The sequence below is a fragment of the Rhipicephalus microplus genome, chromosome 10 (genome assembly GCF_043290135.1).
Source record: "Rhipicephalus microplus isolate Deutch F79 chromosome 10, USDA_Rmic, whole genome shotgun sequence".
Classification (NCBI taxonomy): domain Eukaryota; kingdom Metazoa; phylum Arthropoda; class Arachnida; order Ixodida; family Ixodidae; genus Rhipicephalus; species Rhipicephalus microplus.
This window is the reverse complement of record NC_134709.1, coordinates 46,530,269-46,552,354: the sequence shown is the minus strand read 5'-3', so window position 1 is coordinate 46,552,354 and position 22,086 is coordinate 46,530,269. Positions and strand designations below refer to the sequence as shown.

General features: G+C 45.2%; 2 protein-coding genes across 2 annotated transcripts; both read left to right on the top strand.

The window, feature by feature from the left end:
* Nucleotides 1-1,100: 1,100 nt before the first annotated feature.
* LOC119180918 (uncharacterized) lies at nucleotides 1,101-4,682 on the top strand. Its single transcript, XM_037432055.2, has 2 exons — nucleotides 1,101-2,634; nucleotides 3,724-4,682. Exons 1-2 carry the CDS (start codon nucleotides 1,171-1,173, stop codon nucleotides 4,057-4,059), a joined length of 1,800 nt encoding a protein of 599 aa, XP_037287952.2. The 5' UTR covers nucleotides 1,101-1,170; the 3' UTR covers nucleotides 4,060-4,682.
* Nucleotides 4,683-15,075: 10,393 nt separating this feature from the next.
* LOC119180734 (uncharacterized) lies at nucleotides 15,076-18,599 on the top strand. Its single transcript, XM_037431867.2, has 2 exons — nucleotides 15,076-16,541; nucleotides 18,047-18,599. The coding sequence occupies exons 1-2, from the start codon at nucleotides 15,174-15,176 to the stop codon at nucleotides 18,353-18,355; spliced, it is 1,677 nt and encodes a 558-aa protein (XP_037287764.2). The 5' UTR covers nucleotides 15,076-15,173; the 3' UTR covers nucleotides 18,356-18,599.
* The last annotated feature ends 3,487 nt before the right edge of the window (nucleotides 18,600-22,086 follow it).

The window sequence follows — 22,086 nt, the reverse complement described above, 5'->3', positions numbered from 1 at the left end:
ACAGTTTTGCCGCAAATTCGAAGCAAGGAACCCGATAGCAACAATTTGGAAGGTCACGCGCAGAATGGCAAGCAGATCAAAACGTACCCCGCATTTCTCACGCCCAAAGGACGCACGAAACGAACTTGCAGGCAAAGATTAACGCGAATACGCGTCTTAGTTGTTACTTCACTATGTCTGAAAAGCGCGCTCTTTTTACAAACGAAGGCTGTGCAACGATTGCAGTGACCTTTGTGCGCCTGGTAACTACAACAGAATCGTTCCCACGAAACCTAAAGGCTAGAGAAGACGTGCGATTCTCCCCACTGAAAGATAAGGGTGCGCGATCAAGCGTACACCCCCTTATTCTCTACGCGGGCTAAAGTACGCGTGAGAAATGAGAGCCACCAGGCGCTCACTGCGCCATTTTGCTGATAAGGCTGAAAACACAATAGACCCCCCCCCCCCCACGAGATGCCCGCCAACAGCGGCAAGTCGTAGATATGAATAGCTTGCCGTTAGAACGTTGAAGGAGGTGCCTCTCGGTGTCTCAGTGGTTAACGCCTCGCATTCACGACGCGGAGGTCTTTTTTCTGCAACGTGGAGTCTTTTTTCTGGAATTTTTTTTGTTTTTTTGCGTTTTCATATATATAGAACCGTACACATAAACGGTGCATGACATCGACGCCGACGTCCACGCCGACGCCGGCGGCAAAATCCAGCCGAGAGTGTCCATATATTTGCTATCGCAATAAAAAAGTGAACACCATGAGATACAAGAAATAAGGAGTGCTTCGTCATACTAGCATAACATAACTGCTACGACACGCCGATACTGTACCCGTGAATGAGTACAAATAACTAATAGATGATTCATTTCTTGTTCAAAACCAACAAACATGATGAGCAAGTTTGCTGAATGCTTGTTAGTGTACCCAGAGAAAAAAATTATAAAAACCTAAATGCAAGATTTAATTTAGGCACATACCTTGAAATCACGGCTATCAGTAGCGCCACTATTTGTACAGAGACACCCGTGGTACATCATATCATTCTAAAGTTTGCAATCAACGTTACTAAAAGCTAACAATCATTCTTAAAGGTACTTGAACGCCCATGTGATAACTTCTTCGGCAGCGACATGAAATGACGGCTTTCGCAGGATCGGCGTGAGATACCACACCCCGTCATATGATACATGCGCAGCGATCTGGGAACTGCGCGGGCCTCTCAGAAATCAGTTTCCCCTTCGATCGAGCTTGGCGCATCGCTTCAGACACACATGCAATGTCGTCGTACGAGCTGCCCGCTAACGCCAGGGAAGACGTGCTCCAACGCAAGATAGCCGCAGTGCGAGGCAACCTGACTTCGCTTAACATATCCAACTGCATTGTAGCGGATCCGGCGTCCCTGCTTTCGCTCACGTCTGATGTCAAAAGCCTCGAAACTCTCTCGTGCATTGCATGCCCGGTGAAGGCAAGCCTTCTCCTGGAGCGACTACTGACCTCCTTGCAAAACGTCACGCAGCTGCATTTCTCGCTCGTCGATGCCATGGACGACGCCAACGAAGAACTTTTGAAAATCAGCCGCTTGAAAGACATGCAAGTCAGTAAGAAAACCAAGATCAGCAAAATGTATGTCGAAGTCGCGGGCGAACATAACATGAAGGTTCTGCTGCAGTTCCTGGATTACTGTCCGCTCCTGAAAGACTTGCACGTTCACTTCGTGCACCAACTCGGTTCAGACTTCTGCGTGGCGGCTTGCGCATCTATCACCGAAAACTTGCTGAATCTTGAGACCTTTACGTGTACCAGCGAGGCACCCTTCACGGCGCAATCAGCCCATGAGGAGGCGGTAGACTTGCGTTACTGCATTAACCTTCACGGAAATGTGGTGTTCAGGAAGACACCGCTATCATTGAACTGCGCCCAGCTGCGAGACCTGGCCCAGTCGCACAATGCAGTGTTCCCAGTTGAGCCGGTCATCCTTGCGGCCGTCGATACACCGGATCTCGGTAGCCAGTTCCCCATTGCCGGTTCTCGGTACAACTGGAGAGCGACGCAGAGCCTGTGCATCCTGCTGTACGCCCAAAATCTTGAGAGTACCGAGTACCCGACCATCGGCGCTATGCACATCCCGACCTTGCGCGACTTTTTCGCTAAGCTTGTCCACCTCGTCGAGCTCAACGTCAGCTCCTTTCACATTGGTGACGGCTTCAACTTCACACAGGTGCTGGACGCGCCCGCTCTGCGGCGCCTCCGAGCGCTGTCCCTACCACCATGTGGCCTGCGCCCGACAGGGGCAGTGCGCCGGCTTGCTTTCCGGCTCGGCGACGTCGAAGACCTGGATGTCCGACTCAACCTGGACGGCCGCCACAAGCGTTGCGCTTCGTGCGACAACGATCTGACAATTGAACGTGCTGAAGCGAGTGTGTTTGAAATCGAGTCAGGCCGTCTTACGTTGAGCAACGTTCCGAACTTGGTTTCTTTAGACTTCCTTCGGTGCGTCTGGGTGGCCCATGTGCGCTTCATCGATGACTCTGACGAACCGCGTTTCGACTTCAGCGCTCTCTCCAGAATTCTACGCTACAGCGCAACCCTCCGCTCCCTCGTCGTGAAGCTGGCCTTCATCAACTTCTGCGAGCAGTCCATCGAGGTAGGTACCTCGAGTGCTATAACTGTCTCTCTCCCAGCGGTATTTCGCTTGAGGGGACAGTAAAAAGCGATTTTTTTTCGTATAGCCAAATTACTCTGCTTTAACGCTACCGAAAACACCTGGCTCACTTTGAGAAAACTATTGAACTAGAAAACGGGAGCAAAGAAAATATGGGAGGCCTCGCCGCCTGGAATTTCGCACGTCAGTGAAAGATTTTACCAGCTTGTAAAGCGGGCCGACGTCGTTCTTGAGAAGCAAAAAAAAAGTACATTGGCTTCAGAGAAACTCAAATTCTTAACACAATAGAACGAAAACTTAATTGAGCCAATGGGCCGTGCTACAAAACAGTGAAATCTGTGACGTCACCATTAGATTTTACGGTGGGTAGCTAAACTTTAAGTGACGTTATCACCCGTTTTTTTACCCGTGGTGGTGACATAAACGAGGCTAGAGTTTTCTCAGTATAATTTACCCGTGCCTTTCAAGCGGGCGTCTTCACCACCAGTAAATTATGCAGCATGCACGCGTCGTTCTTAACAAATAGTCTTTTAGCGTACAAAAGATGGTATCGCCCCCTCCGAAAAAAATATGGTGTATAATTCGGCGTTATCATTGTGTTCTTCATTTTTTATGTAAATATTCGTTTCATCGTTAGGCCCTCAAACACCCCAGAGTGGGTATTACATAACAGGTGGGTCGCTTTAAAATCAATAAGGGTGCACAATGATCAGCATCTAGTTTCATTTGATATGCTTTGCGTGAAGATCCATGACGGGTTGACCATATCAAGGTTTTTGTGCCTGGAGCCCCGAATACTTGTTTTTCATGCCAGGTGACTATGGCGACATATCCTTGAAAATGACGTTTCTTTTTTTTTTTTATCGTCTGGGAAAAGAAGAGGCAGAAAATGTTTCAGCATGGGCAAGTACTCGAGAAATCTTGAAAGGAAGGTTGCGGCGAGGTATGCGAGCTCCCGCCATAACTTAAGGGTAACTGTTAAGTGAGAAATAAAAAAACGTGTGAAATAATGAAACATTCTAGACACATCAGCACCAGAGGCACAACAGCTTTTTATAATTTTTTTTTCAGAACTCCCTGTACCCTGGCACTGCTTTGGAACGCCTTTGCCTGATCACCAAGACTAAACTGCAATCATCAAAGGCGCAGACGGTCGTCGAAGACATGGCCAGTCGGCCGCCATCCATATTCTACATCCACATTCATTACGTGGATGTTGAGACGGGCTCGGAGAACAGCATGACCTGGATTCGCCGACACGAAGGCGAAGCGGTGGCACGGCCGAGTCGAGCAAGTGCGATGCCAGGGAAGCCCTGCATCATGTGCTCTACACAGACCTTCGTGGCCCTCGCAAAGCCGCTCTACCGCCAACTGCAGCAGAACAAGCCGCGCTTACGACGCCTCTAATTTGGGAACTGCAGCATATGGCAGCATATATGTCTTGGGTATAGGCACTTCTATGCTCCAATACTGACGTGAGTCGCGGAACTCCATGTGTCGTTTATTCAAAACAATCACACACAGATATCTCATCGCAATACCTAGAACATGACATTTGCGTTTCATCACCACCTGGCCATTCTATTAACATCTGATTAATGTTATTGCTCTTCCTGACTGTGGTCTACTTCAATACTTGGACACATTCGTTGTCGACCCCCTAACGTACCGTGAACATACCTAAACATTCCGATACTTTGACGCAAACGGGATAGGGATTTTATGAGCAGCTCGTATGGGCCCAACATTGTCCGAATATCAAATATTGGTCGACTGCTTAGTGATTACTGATGACCCAATTAGTAACTCCGACATCACTGTATCAGTGCAATGTAGTGTAGTTGATGTTTTTAAAGCTGTTATACATCCTATACGGATGAGTTCGCAGAAGAAAACTTGCGCCTTTCGAACTATACGTCTTCAGCTTTTGCTAAGTCACGTGCACGGTATGTTTAAGGAGGAACCACCCGTTTCTCCGTTTGGTTCGGTGTTCACTCATCTCATGAATAATATCGTGGCTTCTTCGTTAACGAATGTTTTTATTGGCCTTTTTTTTTCATTTATAGTGGATTTTCAGTCTACAGCACAGAAAAAACCCATTCAGATGTTGCCTCACTTAGAATGATCGGGCTTTAACATTGCAAGTTTGTGTAGCAAACTAAGTTAGTTACTAAAGGCGAAACCCCAGTAACCGCGAAAATGCACGCGACACTGACGAGCGACGTGACGTATAGATTACCCTTTCGCGAACAGTCGCTTGCGCACGCAAACCTGGTTGTCACGATGGCTTCGGCGAGCGAACTCAACCATTGCTTGCATGAGGCCGTCTACACGTGTGCTATAACAGATAACTGCATCCTACCGCCAGGATACAAGATTTTGCGGTGGGACAGGGACACCCGAGGTGGTGGTGTGGCAGTGATAATTAAAAACAACGTAGCGGCAACAACAGTACATCGCCAGTTACCAGAAACAGTGTGGTGCAAGGTGAATTCCGCTAATTATACGCATCTCATTCGAGCCGTCTACAGACCACCCCCAAGTCCACCCGAGTTTTTAGAAGAATTAAATATGTTTTTGTGTGATCATGTAAATGAAAACACAAGGCTGATAATGGCTGGTGACTTTGATTTAGTGCATATAAATTTAGTAAGCTTTTCATCTGGCCATGCGGAAACCCGTAGTGCCGATAGGTTATTAGAGCTGATGTTTTCTCATAATCTCGCACAAATCGTAAAAGATTATACGCGAGTTACCCCTTCGTCGCAGTCATTGTTAGACTTGATTTTCATATCGAGTAGAGTGACTTATTATGCCGTATCAGTTGAAGACGGCATATCAGACCACAGAATGGATGCGGTTGACGTACTTTTTGATACCGGCTTTCGAGCAAAGCGTCATGTGCATGCACATATCAAAAATTACGATCGTGCTGATGATACGGCAATCCTGGACTTTTTAGAAATGTCGCTTGGCGAATTTCAGGTAGCATCAAAACTTGAGTCCGTTGAACAGATCTGGAAACGTTTTAAAGAAATTGTAGGTTACCGTTCAGACAACTTCATACCCACTCGCGTTAAAAAGACAAAACTAAGAAATCCATGGATAAGTAGGAAAATAATTCACATGAAGCGTAAACTAAAAAGACTGCGCAGAACTCATAGGGCCTCGACCGAAATATCATGTGCTAAAAAAAACTTGAAAGCAGAGATAGCGCAATCCAAGAAACACTTTTTCAAAAACACACTCACTAACTTTCTAACAAACTCACCACGTAAGTTTTGGCTGTTTTTTTTAAGAAAGCGAATGAGAGAATTAATATTATTGTAGATGGAAAAGAAGTAAACACAGAAAAGTCAGATATAGCTGAAAGACTCAATCAATTTTTTCAATCGGTTTTCTGTAAGAATCAGGGTGACAACGAGGAAATTGAATCGGGTACTGATTGATATGTGCGGTTTAACGTTCCAGAACCACCATATGATTATGAGAGACGCCGTAGTGGAGGGCTCCGGAAATTTCGACCACCTGGGGTTCTTTAACGTACACCCAAATCTGAGCACACGGGCCTACAACATTTCCGCCTCCATCGGAAATGTAGCCGCCGCAGCCGGGATTCGAACCCGCGACCTGCGGGTCAGTAGCCTAGTACCTTAGCCACTAGACCACCGCGGCGGGGCGTTGAATCGGGTACTACAGTGACACTTCAGGAAGATGATATAAATATTAACCGAGAAGGTATATTCAATCAACTACTTCTTTTAAATACCAAAACGTCATGTGGACCTGACGGTATATTGAATAAATTTTTGCGACGATTTGCGGAGTGGCTGTCGTACTACCTAGTAATTATTTTAGAGAAATCTTTAAAATGCCACTCGTTACCTGAAGATTGGCGTAGGGCAATTGTTGCCCAATTTTTAAAGGTGGTGATAGAACAACATTGAACAATTATAGGCCTGTCTCACTCACGTCGGTATGTTGTAAAATATTAGAACATATGGTGACAAAAATATTCGGCGATTTTTAGAACAAAATGAATTATTATGCCTCTTTCAGCATGGATTTCGTGGTGGCCTTTCAACAGTCACACAACTGGTTGAAACTATACATGACTTATGTGTAGCTGTAGATGCCTGTATGCAAATCGGTGTTATATGTATCGATTTTTCAAAGGCGTTCGACAGAGTTTCACATCGTAAGCTGATATTCAAGCTTCGCAATGTCGGTATTAGTGAGAATGTTCTCAGTTGGATCAGAGCGAATCTAAGCAGTCGACAACAAGCAGTTAGAGTGGGAGATGCTATGTCGGGAAATCGGGAGGTGTATTCAGGAGTGCCTCAAGGATCTGTATTGGGGCCCCTACTCTTCCTTATATAAATACATGATATTGCATCAGTTGTCCAACCACCAGTAAAAATTAAGCTATTTGCAGATAATTGCCTAATCTATTGTCCGGTATCATGCAGAGAAGATCAACTGAATATCAATCAGTGCTTACAAACCCTAAACTTATGGTATTCTAAATGGGGTATGGAAATTAACATTAAAAAATCCACTTACACACACATTTCAAAAAAGAAGGAAGTGCTTTCGTTTGCATATAACATTGGTGATAATAACCAAGCTTATTTTTTGAAACTTGGTGGTCACGATTCCACTGCCCACAGATCTTGTTCGTTCAAGCGCTGCTAGAACCACTGAACGTCAAAATCAAACACATTTTCTCAACAAGAAGCGTTAATTCAGATCTTAAGATAGAATTTGAGAATATTTATCCCTCTAACGCAAAGCAAATGTCATTTCAATATTTAAATGATCGGCTGCAGGATTACTTGGCACATGTGAACGTGAACAACATAATTGCGACTGATGCATCCGTATCAAATAAAAAGGCTGGGGCAGGTATCTTCTCACGTTCCCTTGAGTGGTCTTTTTCGGTTAGACTCCCAGATTACACACCAATATTCATAGCAGAATTATTAGCTATTGTACTGGCACTACGGAAACTTCCTTTGGGCAAATCGGAAGCTGTCGTAATTACAGATTCTTTTTCGGTATGTGCTGCTCTGTCTTCAGGAGCCAACTTAACACTTATGCACATGTTTCGACAACTCATGCCGACAAACTTGAAAAAACTGCAGCTGTTATGGGTACCAGGCCATCGTGGCATATATCTCAATGAGATGGCGGATGCACTAGCCAAAGTATCTCTTAGCGGTCCCCTTATCCCGATTTTGCCTGATACGGCTTACGCGACAGCAATAAGGTTTAGAAACCTCTGTTTGTATGAATACGACTGCTACTCATTGGATAAATATCGAGATTTCGCACATCTAACATGCCGCTGGAATAGACAGTGGTGTGCAACACGGCACTTGGAAGTTACTTTTACAAGATTGTGTTGCAGAATTCTGCAATTGAAATATTATTTGCATAAAGTTGGTCTAAAGGCGTCACCTTTATGTCAGACTTGCGAAGAAATGGAAACGATAGATCACTTCTTTTTGTTCTGTCGCCGATATTCTCATCAGCGGAAAAGATACCTGGTAGCTTCACTTGAAAAATTGGGATTAGAATTAAATGTGGCAGTAATTTTGTCGTTTGGCAGCATTAAATTCGGTTATAGCCACAGGGGCATCTGCTCTGTGGTATTTGAATACATAATTGAAACAAAGCGATTACCATGTTAATCTGCCTATATATATATATATATATATATATATATATATATATATATATATATATATATATATATATATATATATATATATATATATATATATATATATATATATATATATATATATATATATATATATATATATATATATATATATATATATATATATATATATATATATATATATATATATATAATTTTAGACCCACCATTACCCCTGTCTCAAATCGCATCTGATAGCCTGCATCGCTCCCTGCTCAGATATACTCCTTTTTCGATTTTCGGCTTTTCTTTCTATATTTTTTTTCAGCCCAAAATTACGTTTTGTTTGAAAAACCATTAGCCTTTTAGTTAAGATCCTGCCGCCCGGTTCTTGGCCGATCCCCCTTTGTGGGTGTGCGCCAAAGTATTAAGGATCATCATCATCATCATCATCATCATCATCATCATCATCATCATATGCTGGTGAAAGTCTGTAATTTCAAATACTTGGGTGTAACTATAACAGATAAGTTGAGCTGGTGTCCTCATGTCGATAACATCTGTCAACCAGCATGTCAAAAATTGTGCTTCCTACGAAGGAAGTTAGGCTGAGCCACAAAAGATGTCAAGCTGCTTGCCTACAAAACGTATATCCGTCCGAGATTAGAATACGCTAGCGCTGTGTGGAGCCCACACCAAAAGGTCTTAAAAAATAAATTTGAATGCATTCAGAGAATGTCAGCTCGCTCTACCTGCTCCAAATTTCGAGGAAGGGATTCTGTTACTGAAATGTTAAAAGCATGTAAATTAGAATCGCTAGAATTAAGAAGGCGGGAACACAGGTTGAAACTTCTTTTTCAGATCTTGCATGCTGGGGTGAAAATAAACAGGTATGATTATTTGAAGCATTCTTACAAAAGGTTTACATGAACAACATGCACTACATTCATACAACCAATACATGCTCGAACAGATATCTTCCGATTTTCTTTCTTTCCCGATGGTATTAGTATGTGGAATGAATTACCGAACGATATGGTGCATAAAAAGAACTTTGAGTGATTTTGAGGTTGCTGTTGATAGGCATTTTGTTGAGAATGTATAGTTATCAGTGTTAATGTATGTGTTTTCTTATAAATGTTTCATTGGTCATAGAGATTATGTTGTAAATATATTGAGTGAAAAAGCATGTAACTGTTTTTCTTATATAATTATGCTATATGTTACAGAGTTCATCTTACGATTTTTCAAATATTTAATTTTGTGCAACTCAATTCTTCACCCTCCCTGTAACGACCCTCGAGTGAGGGTTAACAGTATGACAAATAAATAAATAACAAGAATACTGCGCAGTGAGCGGTTTGCAATGTAAAAACAAAAATCTATTGTTGCATAACGGAACGGAAGGTGTTTATTACTGCCTTTCAGCCTTTTTCTTTTTATATGCACGTGCAAAAACATTGCGTTATTTCCTCGTTGTGCAAGCGTGACTCGGGCGGAGAGGAGTTCCGTGGCACATGATGGGCACGTGGGGACAACTGGCACTACGTCACACCCTGTTCCGGCGCTTTGAGCACAGCACTTCTGGGAGATGGGCGACGGTTTTCAAATCTGAAAAACCGAGCGATCTTGTTAAAAGGACCGGGCGACACGTCACGGGAACGTCCCGTTTCGTCGCTCACAGCATCGCTCGTCTGTGTCGCGTGCATTTTCGCGCTTATGGGGTTGGGCCCTGAACCAAGTAGAAGCAGTGTTTCACTCTAAGCCCGCAGTGTGTTGGGTACCATATATCTATATTCTGTGCTGTGGTTTGGCCAATGTATCAACCGCCAAAAGAACACTACAGTGTGTGAATCGTGCGATCCGTCGTTATCTCAGTATGCACTGTCCGATTGTGAGAGCAAACCTTTTTCGACAGATACCAGACTTGCAAGAGAAATCAAGATAAGTGCCATTCACGTGCGCTTCAGATTTGTGCTAGTTAATTGGTAGCTTTGTGTGCAAAAAGCTCAGATTCCCAGATCAAAATGTCACGTTGTTTGTGACATGAAAAGCGTGTGTGTGTGTGTGTGTGTGTGTGTGTGTGTGTGTTTGTGTGTGTTTGTGTGTGTTTGTGTGTTTGTGTGTTTGTCCCCGCATTCTCTCTCAATAGCTGTGCGCACACAAAATAAATATTCTTATTGGAAGTGAGTGCTGCGTTTGCCTACGTACTTCTCGTCGTCTTGATCGGTATCTGCACTGTTTCCTTCAACCAGACATTATATTTACATTAATTTGCACAAACCATTGCGCCTTTTCGACCCAGAAAATAAGTCACAACAGCTATAACTTCAGTGCGCCTGCGTATAGTTCCTGTGGATTATATATAGGGCTTGCCGTACTGTTCCACACAACAGGCCAGCGGTAGCGATAAACGCTGCAGCAGTCACATCCTTGTCACACGTCAACTTAAGTGCACTTTGAGTGAAAATTCTTAGCCACGAGTGTCATTTGTGCGCTCTCACACGAGAAAGTTTAGTGTGACTCGCTGTAAAGTACACTTGCCGGCAAGTGTGTTCCCCAACCTCGCTTCGCTGCGACGGCTGCGACGAAGTGCGTAGCCTCGGTGCCAGTGGCTTGTACAGAAATACGCTGTTGCCTAAAGCGGCGTTCATGCTATATTTAAAACATTGTTTTAAGTGTGAATACACTTTATAAGCGACCCCAAACCATCCACCGCCGTCGGCGGCGTCCGCAGTCTTCTCTCTATCTTTAAAAGAAAGAGGACTTGGCGGGCCGCAGCGCGACGCTCTACCGAATAAGCCACGGACGCGACGCTGATATCGGTGTCAGTAACGCGCCTTATACCCCCTCCCCCTTCGCTCGCTCCTCCGCTCTCCTCGCTCGCTGCAGCTGTGCACGCACCCCTCTCTCTCGCGCGCCCGCCTTCTCTCTCAGTCTCCCGTCGGGAGCGGGTCGTGAGGGGGAGTAAAGTTAAAATCCGTTGGCATTCGCCAGCGAGTTAACGTAAACTCCCCCGTGTGATCAAATTGTGATTCCCAGGAACCATTACACCATAAAGGCACCATAGTGTGATTAATAAATATAATAGTGCGAATTATAAATACCCCTCATAGCATCACCCCGTGCATTCGCACTTAACCATGTTCACCCTCGGGGAAATGCTTGGGAGTTTTTTTTCTTATGATGAATACTGCTGTGTATTAAAACAAGTCATAATACAACAAAAAAACCTCGTTACTCCCACCCCGGGGCAGCTTGCGGCCACTTCCGCTAGGGGGATGCAGCAGCATGCGCCGTGCAATGGCTGCGTCCGCCGCGTTGTTTATTTCAGTCTTCAAGGCACACTTGCACAATTGCACATGCTCCAATGGGCCGTTATCTAGTCATTTGCGATGAAATGTGCCACTGGTGCTACTTCCACGAAGACAACCTGGTCTGACGATGAGACACGAGCACAACAATAACAAATATATGTTGCGCTACAAATCCGTTAAGTGTCACTGTCGTCATTCCCATAGTGCGCTTCTGTTTCTCGTGTAGCAGCGACCCGCCAAAATGACACTGTGTGAGCGTAAGTGTACGCACTCGCTCAAAGTTCACCCAAGTTTACACGTGGGACAGGGGTACTAAACTGCTTCACCAAAAAAAAAACTTAACTTTTTTTTCCCTTGTGCTCTCTGACAGAAATTTACTATCAGAGTTGTCATCATACCTGTTTCAAGTATTGCGACGTCGTTGAAGATAAACGATTCACCTTCTAAGACTTTATGAGGGGCTGACTGAAAGAATCGCAACAAAGTCACCCAGACGTATACCCCTGTTAACTGAAGAAATCGCAACTTTCAACTGTTTTACTTCGTGCGTTCTTCGCATACATGTCGCGTACAAGACACACGACCACGCGATAAGAAAACAATACCATCGCGTACACAACACCAGCCTTTTGAGCTTTGCGCCCCTGAGCGATTCTCTAGTGAACGAAATAAGCTAATCGATGGTACAGTGAGACACATTTCGTCACCCAAATGAAGATGATGATAATTCCCGGCAGAATGGCTCAACCAACCACGGGGGATCGGCCAAGAGGCATGCGGCAGTAGAATTTGTGAAACAAAAATTGATAAACAATGAAAAGTAGAAAAAGAGAGGAGAAAAAGAGGGCGAAGAATATGCAAAAGAGATAATCTACAGAGAAATGAAAATATTTGTGATAAATTGGGTGCCTCCTATAGTAAGGCTATACTTAAAAGTTAGACATATAAGCTAATTAATTGGTATAGTTAAGGTGAATAGATAAATAAAAGATAATGTGTTAGATGCAATGGTAGTATTAACATGGAATTCTCTTTGATTATTTTGAATAATTACACGCCCAGAGAGAGGTGACAACACTGGCGCTCTTCGTTCGGGTGTCGGTCAGCGCTAGAAAAAAAAATATTACGATCTATGCGCACCAGCGAGCTCGCCTTTCAGTACTACTCCAATTCTCCATAATTCTATGTGTTCTCCTCAATTCTTGCATTAATCGGTCTTCGTGTTTGCCGGATATATTTCTTTGAGCAAGTTAGCTAATTGGTATGCCCTATACTTCAGCGCAACAGTGGAACACTTTTACTTATGTTTTATGTTGATTGCATTTTTGTGTTCTTTTTTTTAAATGTTCTTACATAGATTAGTAGTTTGTGGTGTGGTAAAATTAGATGCAACTGGCACACCGTCTCTGCTTGTCCTTTTTTATGGTAGATTTGATTTCGTAAATACGCTGTATATTTTCATGAAAGGGAACACGCGAGCGCGTCGCCTGCGCGCTGAAGCGGCTGCTTGCAGCGCGTTCAAGCGGAAGCTCGACCAACCACAGCCTCTATGCGCGTCATCCAGGGGCGAGGTAAACAGCCGGTCATTGGTGATATGGAACCGGCGGCAAGAACTGCAACCCTCTCGTCGTTCAAGGCGCAAGAGGCCAGGCCGGCCCTACACAGCCGTCATATCAGCCGAGGAATCGCGGTAACCCATATAATAAAGCCCGGCCGAAGAATAAAACAACGTCCAGTCATCGCACATTGATAATTGTGCAACGAGCTTCATGCTTCCCACCCGCAGCAATGTTCCCGGCTATAATCCTTCCTCGCCATCGAACAAATGCAGGAAGGAAGGAAAATAGAGGGAAAAGAAAGGCAAGGAGGTTAACCAGCCTATAGGCAGCCGGTTGGCTACCCTGCGCATGGGAGAGGGATGGGGGAGATGAAAGAGAGCGGAGAGGGAAGATAGAAACAGCACATTCAGCAGCACACGCGCGCACACTCACTCATAGTCCAGTCTTGTCTTTCGCGGTGTGTGACATTGCTGTTACAATCGCTTGTTCAAGTCGGTGTCGCGTAGGAATTTCAACAGAGCCTTCGTCGCCTTCTGTTGCAAGGTCTTCTCTCGGGCACTTGACAGAATAGTGTCCACAGACATTTGGCTGTTGTCGATGCGCAGCGTCCGCAAAGTGCGTATCATGTCTTGCAAATGTGAAGCGGGTATAATACATCGCTCATCCGCGGAAAGGAGAATCGCGTGATGTGTGTTGTCCTACTTCACAGAAATTATGACTTACGGCATACTCGACACCTTGCTTTAGCCGAAACTTCTCAGTTGGATTCGCCCCAACATGAAGACGCGCTGATAATTCGTATTACGGGGTATCCTAATCGTCAGTGTATTGTTTTTTTTTTATCGATGCAGCTTCAGGGATGGGCGTGGCACCAGCTTGTCGCGCAATCGTCCTGGACTCGACTCCCACTCAGGCCTAAGTTTGTATTGGCATCTATCTCACATTTCCCCTCGCGAACAACGCCAATTTGCATTGCAAAAGCCTCGAAGCCAACATCGGCTTGAAGCAATTGTATATTTAAGAGCATCGGAATTACGAATTTTTTAAAAATATGCAGATGTTTTTGCTATGATTATTCCGTGAGTGTGAAACAACTGTCACACATGCGTCATGTGAACATTGATAAGTATTTTGGTGCAATCAGACAGTGAAGACAGTGCCCTACCGAAACAATATACGTGCTCTTTCTGTGTACAAGAGGCGGGCGGCCTGGCTTTCCATCATACCACTAAAAAGGCCAAGGCAGTGGCATTATGTGTCACTGTCCATTTCTGGCGCCAGCGTTACCGTTACCCAAGTGTGTAAATCATAAAAACTTACTTACACATGAAACTTACTACTTACTCAAGTAAGTATCGAATGAAAAATAACTAACAACCACCACGAGATATATAGAAAAAGTCGTTCGCGATTGAAGACAGCTGCTACGATACGACGATACTGTGCCCGTGAATAGGTACCTATCACTCATTCATGATCCAGCTATTGTTCGTAAGCAACTAACACGATGGGAAATGCTGCTAATAAATGCACGCCTTAAGAAAATTATGAATATCCTAATGCAAACGCTAGGCATTTACCAACCACGGAAGAACATCTTCCTCCGTTAGTGGGCGCGGCCCGAAGCTACGACTCTGTAGTTCCCTATCCCTCGAAAAGTTTGTTGACTGACTGACTGACTGACCAACCACGGCTATCAGTGGCGCAATGATTCGCGCCGAGATATCATTGGCACGTGACACCATTATCCAAGGTTAATCGTCAACGATATAAAATGTGAACAAACATTCTTACAGGTAGTTGAACGCCCACGTCATAATTTCTTCGTTGGCGACGTGGAATCGCAGCCCTGGCAGGATCGTTGCGAGATAACACACCCTGTCATATGACATATTCACAGCGATTTGGGCGCTACGCAGTCTGCTCAGAAAACAGTTTCCCTTCGATCGAGCTCGGCGCGTCACCTCAGACACACTCGCAATGTCGTCGTACGAGCTGCCCGCCAACGCCTGCGAGGACGTGCTCCGAGGCAAGATAGTCACTGCGCAAGGCTACCTACGTTCGCTTAACTTGTCCAACTGCATCGTAGCGGAACCAGCGTCCCTGTTGTCACTCGTCTCCGACGTGAAAAGCCTCCAAACCCTCTCGTGCATTGCGTGCCCTCTGAAGGCTAGCCTTCTTCTGGATCGACTACTGAACTCTTTGCCGAAGGTCACGCAGCTACAATTCTCACTCGTCGACACAGAGGACGGCGCCAAGGAAGAACTCTTGAAGATCAAGCACTTGAAAAACGTGCAAGTGCGTAAGGACACCATGGTTTGCAAGATGTACGTCGAGGTCGCGGGCGATCACAACGTGCAGCTGCTGCGGCAGTTCCTGGATTACTGTCCGCTCCTGAAGGACTTGCACATTCACTTCCTGCATGAAGTTAGTGCAGACCTCTGCGCAATGACGTGTACAACGACCACCGAAAACTTGCAGAACCTTGAGACCTTTAAGTGTACCAGCGAAGCACTCTTCACGACGCAGTCAGCCCACGGGGAGGTGTTGGACATGCGTTATTGCATTAACCTTCAAGGGAACGTGGTGTTCAGGAAGAGATCACAGGGCTTTAACTGCGCCCAGCTGCGAAATCTGGCCTTCTTGCCCAATGCTGTGTTCCCAGATGAGCCTGTCGTACTTGCAGCCTTCGATACACCAGATATCGGGAGGCAGTTCCTCATTGCCGGCATACAGCACAACTGGAGCCACATACGGAGCCTGTGCATGCTGCTGTACGCCCGGAACCCCGAACGAACCGAGTACCCGACCATCAGCCCTAGACACAGCGCGACCCTCCGCGACTTCTTCGCTGCGCTTGTCAACCTCGTTGAGCTCAACGTCAGCTCCTTTCACTTCGAGGACGGTTTCGACATAACGGTGACGCTAGACGCGCCCGCCCTGCAGCGCCTTCGAGCTCTGTCCCTACCACCCTGCGGCCTGCGCCCGAAAGGCGCCGTGCGGCGGCTCGCCCTCGGGCTCGACGACATCGAAGACCTGGACATCCGTATCAACTTGGACGGTCGCCACAAGCGTTGCGTTTCGTGCGACAACGATCTGACAATCGAACCTGAGGATGCCAGCGTGTTTGTCATCGAGTCCGGTCGTCTTACGTTGAGCAACGTGCCAAACTTGCTTTCTTTGGAGTTCCTTCGGCGCTTCTGGGTATGCCATGTGCGCTTCATCGACGACTCTGACAAGCCGCGTTTCGACTTCAGGGCTCTGTCCAACGTCCTCTGCTCCAGTAGAACACTCCGCTCTCTCGTCGTCAGGATGGTCTTCATCGACTTCACCGAGCAGTCCTTCGAGGTAGGTACCTTTGAGAGTCATTTCTTTCGCAGCGGCGTTTTGTTATTTAAAAGGACAATAAATAGAAGGAAAAAAAACTATTGTCATCGTACAACTGAACAAACCTTCTTTTGGGATACCAAAAACACCAAGCTCACTATGAGAAGACTCTTAATAAGCTTGAAAACGCGTATAAAAATATGACAGGTTCTTGACAATGAAGCCACCGTAACGTCAAAGATTTATCCAGCTCTTACCATGGGTCTTAGTAAGTTCCTAATGCGGCCGAACTACGGAACACTGTGGTATACATGATGGCATCATCAGTGATTTTGGTGAGAAAGTAAAAAGTGAAGCTTTTGGCGTTAATGTTATCACTCTTTTTTTTAGCCTGTGGTGGTGACATAAACGGCGCTACAGTTTTCCTATATAACTTACCCGTCTTTTGAGAGCCGGCGCCTTTACTTTCAAAAATAATGCCGCTTGCACGTGGTGGGCCTTACAAATAGTGTTTTAGTGTACAGAAGGGGTTATTTCTCCCTCTTAGTAATATGGCTTTTGAATCGGCGTTAGTATTCTGTTGTGCGTTTTTAAGTTAATATCCTTTTCGTTTTCGTCTATAAATATCCCAGAGGGCGTTTACATAAGGTGTGGTGTACTATACAGTCAATAAGGTTGTCACACTAATATATTTATTTAGTTACAATTTATATGTTTAGTAACGCTTATTGTAGGGCTCGTTGGTGCATCTTACAGGAAATTTATACGTGAATCACTGGAGAAGAGTTGGCGAAAAGAAAGAGCGTCAGCTCGCAGCTAATTTTATTCTGGCAAAGCTATTGCAATCAATACACTGTGCCACACATTCGCAATAACACACCATACGTCACATCACACAAACGGACACTGTCAATGCACGTGCTAGTTCAGAAATCTGTAAAAAAACAATAAGTTCAGCTGAATGTAGTACCACCAACGTATCGCTAATACAGATCTCGTTGCTTCTTGAATAGGTATGCTTCAAGCACCTCTCGCTCAATCGCCTCCCTACTTTTTACCTAGCATCATGACATTAGGAAATTTCGCCTTGCATCTGCACGCTCTGCAGAGCATAGGCAAATGTGTCAAAACATCTTTCTTGCGTCTTCTAAATTTCTAGTAACAATTGATTTTGATATGCTTTGCTTAAAGATTGATGGCAGCTCTATTATTTCGTGTTTTGGGGTCGAAGAACCCCAGATAATTTTGTTCTTGAAGGTAGGCGACTATGGCGAGATATCGTGAGAAAGTTAGATTGTCTTTTGATGGTTTGGGAAGAGGAAAAAAATGTTTGAGCATGCACGGGCATGGGATCGGAAAAAAAAACTTGCAATAGATGATGCGGTGACATATGCGAGCTGCAGGTACAATGTGACGATCGCTATTAAGTAGTGGGTGAAAAAAAAAACTTGTGAAACAGCGAAACATTTGGCCATCTCAGCACCAGCGCACAGTTCACAAAGATGTTTTTTGTTGTTTTTTTTCAGACTTTCCTATGCCCTGGGAGCGCTTTGGAACGACTCTGCCTGCTCACCAGGACTAGGCTGCCCTCATCGAGAGCGCAGATGGTCGTAGAAGGCATGGCCAGCCAACTGCCATCCATATTCTACATCCACATCCACTACGTGGATCTTGATACGGGCTCGGAGACCAACATGACGTGGATTCGCCGACCCGAAGGCGAAGCGACTGACCCATTGAGGCCAGGAATTGTGATACCAGGGAAGCCCTGCATCATGTGCTCCACGCAGACCTTCGTGGCCCTCGCGAAGCCGCTCTACCGTAAACTGCAGTAGAACAGGCAGCACGTACGACGCCCTAAATTCGGCAACTGCAGCGTTGAGACCTCGCTTTTAGGTATACACTTTTATGCTTTTAGACTGATGTGCGACTCGAAATCTCATTTATGTGTCTGTGCCCTTATGTGTCGACCTCGTGTGTTTTTTGTGTGCCCGTGTCTCGTGGGTCTACATGACATTCGCTTGTTATCATCATCTGGCGATTTTTCGAACATCTAATAAATTTTATTGCTCTCACTCAGTACCGACTGTGGTGTACTCTTTTTCTCGGGGACAACCGACGTACACCACCTAGCGTGCCGTCAACGTATTGGCCGAGAGGGTTTCCACTAGAGAAGCCAGCGCTGCGATCGTTTTGACGTCACAAATAGGATGCCTAGTTGTGGATTACAGCAGGTTTGCTTTAGCGACACCACTTGCATCGTCCCCCATGGCTGCAACGGTTCTTAGTCGCGATTTTTTACGATGCAAATAAGACACTAGAGTGTCCCCGGGGGCACCAATTCAAAGTTTGCTTGCCAATATCAGGTCTTACCGCATCTTTAAGCGCTGAGCTACAAAACTACAAGGGAAGCGCACATGTTGTCCACGGCAAAAGCGCAGGAAATGCGGTGTTCTAGCAGACAGTGAACCCGGCATCCTATGAGTGACGTCATCACGTAGATGGCGTCACGGTATGTTTTCGAGGCCAATGTAAAACTTCTAAGAGTTTGAACCAAATGTAATCAGAATTTAGTCAACAGTTTGCTCGGGTCGCAGATTATCCGACTGCTTAGTATCTAGTTCATGAAAATCTAACCATTTTTACTTGATTGTAGTCATACGGCTTATTCGTGGTGTTTTAGGAGCGAAGCTCCTTAAGGCGTGGGCTGTGCGTCCCCTGTATGTAGCCACCTCTCGTTCAGTTCTAAGTATTACGCTAGCCACCGCCCGATCTAAAGGGTACAGCCATATCCATCCGTCCGTCCGTCCGTCCAAAAGATGCAAGATGTTATAAACTAGACGGCGGTACGTGTAGTTGATTATGAAAGATGCGAGGTGTTATAAAATAGGAATGATGCCACATATGGCGCGTGTCATCGTTCGATATAGTGCGGCGACGTACGCTAGGGGGAGCGTTGCAATAAAATCGAGTGGGCAAAATGTACGGAGGATTCATGGATTACCAGGTTTACCTCCGGAGCTTCGCCCACTCATCATCATTCACTTCGTGGATATGGCGGCATTTTTTTTTAAAGCTGTCCAACATTATTTACGCATGAGCTTCCAGAGGAAGATATTATTCCAATTTTTAGACTACGTATTCAGCTTTCCGGAAATCCTGTTTCGGGTATGTTCGAACACAGACAAGCCATTGCTTTTTTTTTCGGCCCACACTATCTTCAGAAAGAGTACTTACTGTGGCCTCTTGTTTCGCGAATATTTTAAGTGTGCGTCCACAGCCCGAGAGGAACCTGTCAGTCTAGGGTCGCCTCATTTAGGCAGATTGCACGTTAATGTGGCACATTACGTTAGATTATGCAAAACTAAGCTCAGACAACACTTTATTGAAAGCACGCAATGTGTTGTGTACGATATATTATCTCATGTGGTGAAGTTAGGTCGATGGTACAACGATCAGTTTATAGAACCCTAAACTATCTGCATAAAGCAATTTAAGGCTGTCTTAGTGTGTACGGTTCGATTGTGGGAGCAATTTTTTTCACGACGGATTCTAGGGTTTATCTTTCTGTAAGTCGACCCTTCAGAGGAAAAAAAAAATCGAGGCAGCCACCACTCCTCTTGCGAATCAGAGTTGTCTTAACTACTCACCATCAGCTTTGTGTGCAAAAAGCTGACCTTCCTAGCTAAGTATGCCATGGCGATATCGACATGAGAAGAGTTTGTGCACAGGTGCAATCTTGATATTTCGTTAGGTGTTCAGTATGAGTAGATGTGAACAAGAGAAGTAAATATTCTTGCAGAAAGTGAGAGCTTAATTTCTCTTTATAAATTGTGTGCTTCTCTTTGTCTTCGATATCTACGCTGCTTCCTTTGTTATCCTATGTTGTTCCAATAACCATCTTCTCTGCCTAGTCGACAAAAAAAATATTGGCTATTATAAGTTCGGTGCACCTACATAAACTTCCTGTCGAATATATAGTGCATACTAGAATTAAATGACCAAAATGAATTTTAAGAGTCATCATGATACCCGTCGAGAGTGAAATAACTAGAAGATTCGGCAGATCCAACGTACTTGTGAATCGACATTATGCGAAGCATGCGAAGGGAAAGTGACAGTGTTGCAATTTTTTTATTCAGCGAGATGTCATGAAAGGACGCTAAATATATGTACCAATGTTGCATGCACAGACATATCTTGCATATGTTGAAGAGTTACAGATTTTTATATATCCAGTTGTTTGCTCTCGCGCAACGATGCCAACAGGAACATGCGTATTAGCAACACCAGAAGCTGATATGAAACGCCGATGTTTGCGAGGATGCTGGCCCTTGGCACTGCTACATAAATCAACTTCAGCGCATGACAACAAACCACAATTGACGTTAACCCTACGTGACGGCTGCATCAAAGGAGTACATGCGTAATCTTTATAAAATCGGGTAGGCAACACCGCAACCACAATTGACGTTTCACGAAGATTAGCGTCTATTTGAAAACTAGTTCCGAGACCTGGCGTAGCTCCGTGGTAAAAGGCTTCATTGCCACGTACAATGCTTGGGTTTGATTCCAGCTGGGACTCTGACATTTATTCTTTATATTGATCGGATCGACGCTACCGATGTCGGGTATTTCTTAACGCTCGCGCGTTAAAATTACCCATGCGTGCTCTCGTCATTCCTGGGTAGAAACTAAGTGTCTATCAGCTGTGGCACATTCTCGCATACCAACGCGTGGGTATGTGCCACAGTCTGGCAGTAAGTGTTGGACGACATATGCGACGGCATTGTGACATGATTCATGTCTTGACCAGCGCGTCATATTCGTCAAACCACCTTACCCTCCCATACTAATTTCGGTTCGCGCCAAGTTAAGGGGGTAAGCGGCTAGACAGATTGACAGATACGCTCAGAGTCACCGACGTTCGCAAATAAATGCTTCGCATTTAATAAGGTTGAGGTTATCACATTCAGCAAGCATTGTCAAATCATTAATGGTAATCTGCCACTAACCCTCAAGAGGGAGGTGTATACCAACTGCCTTTTGCCAGTACTTACCTACGGAGCATAAACCTGGAGGATTATGCAATTGGGTTCAGCCTAAATTGAGGACAACGCAGCGAGTGATGAAAACTGAAATGATAGGTGCAATCCTAAGAGACAAGATTAAAGCAGAGTGGGTCAGGGAACAAACCGAAATCAAGGGTATCATAACTGAAATCAAGAAGAAGTGGACATGGGCTGGGCACGTAGCACGTATGGATAACCACTGGTCACTAGACAGGTTTTGTTGTACGGACGCAGCCTCACATTGCCAATGTCTGGCAGGCTGCTCCGGACGCGGAATTAAATCTACCTATGAACGTCTACCAGGAGGCGCTGCGTAAAATACCGCCCCCAGCGCCCCCAGCGCCCCCCTTGACGCGCCCACCATAAATGGGTAGTGCAAAGAGAGGTGTCCGCAAACGAACATGCAGAGGCCCTACTGTTTCGTCGTTCTTGAGGCGTGGTTTCTTGAAAATAAAGGACCTGGCAAGCTTCTTCCGTCAGTACAACCTCGCCTC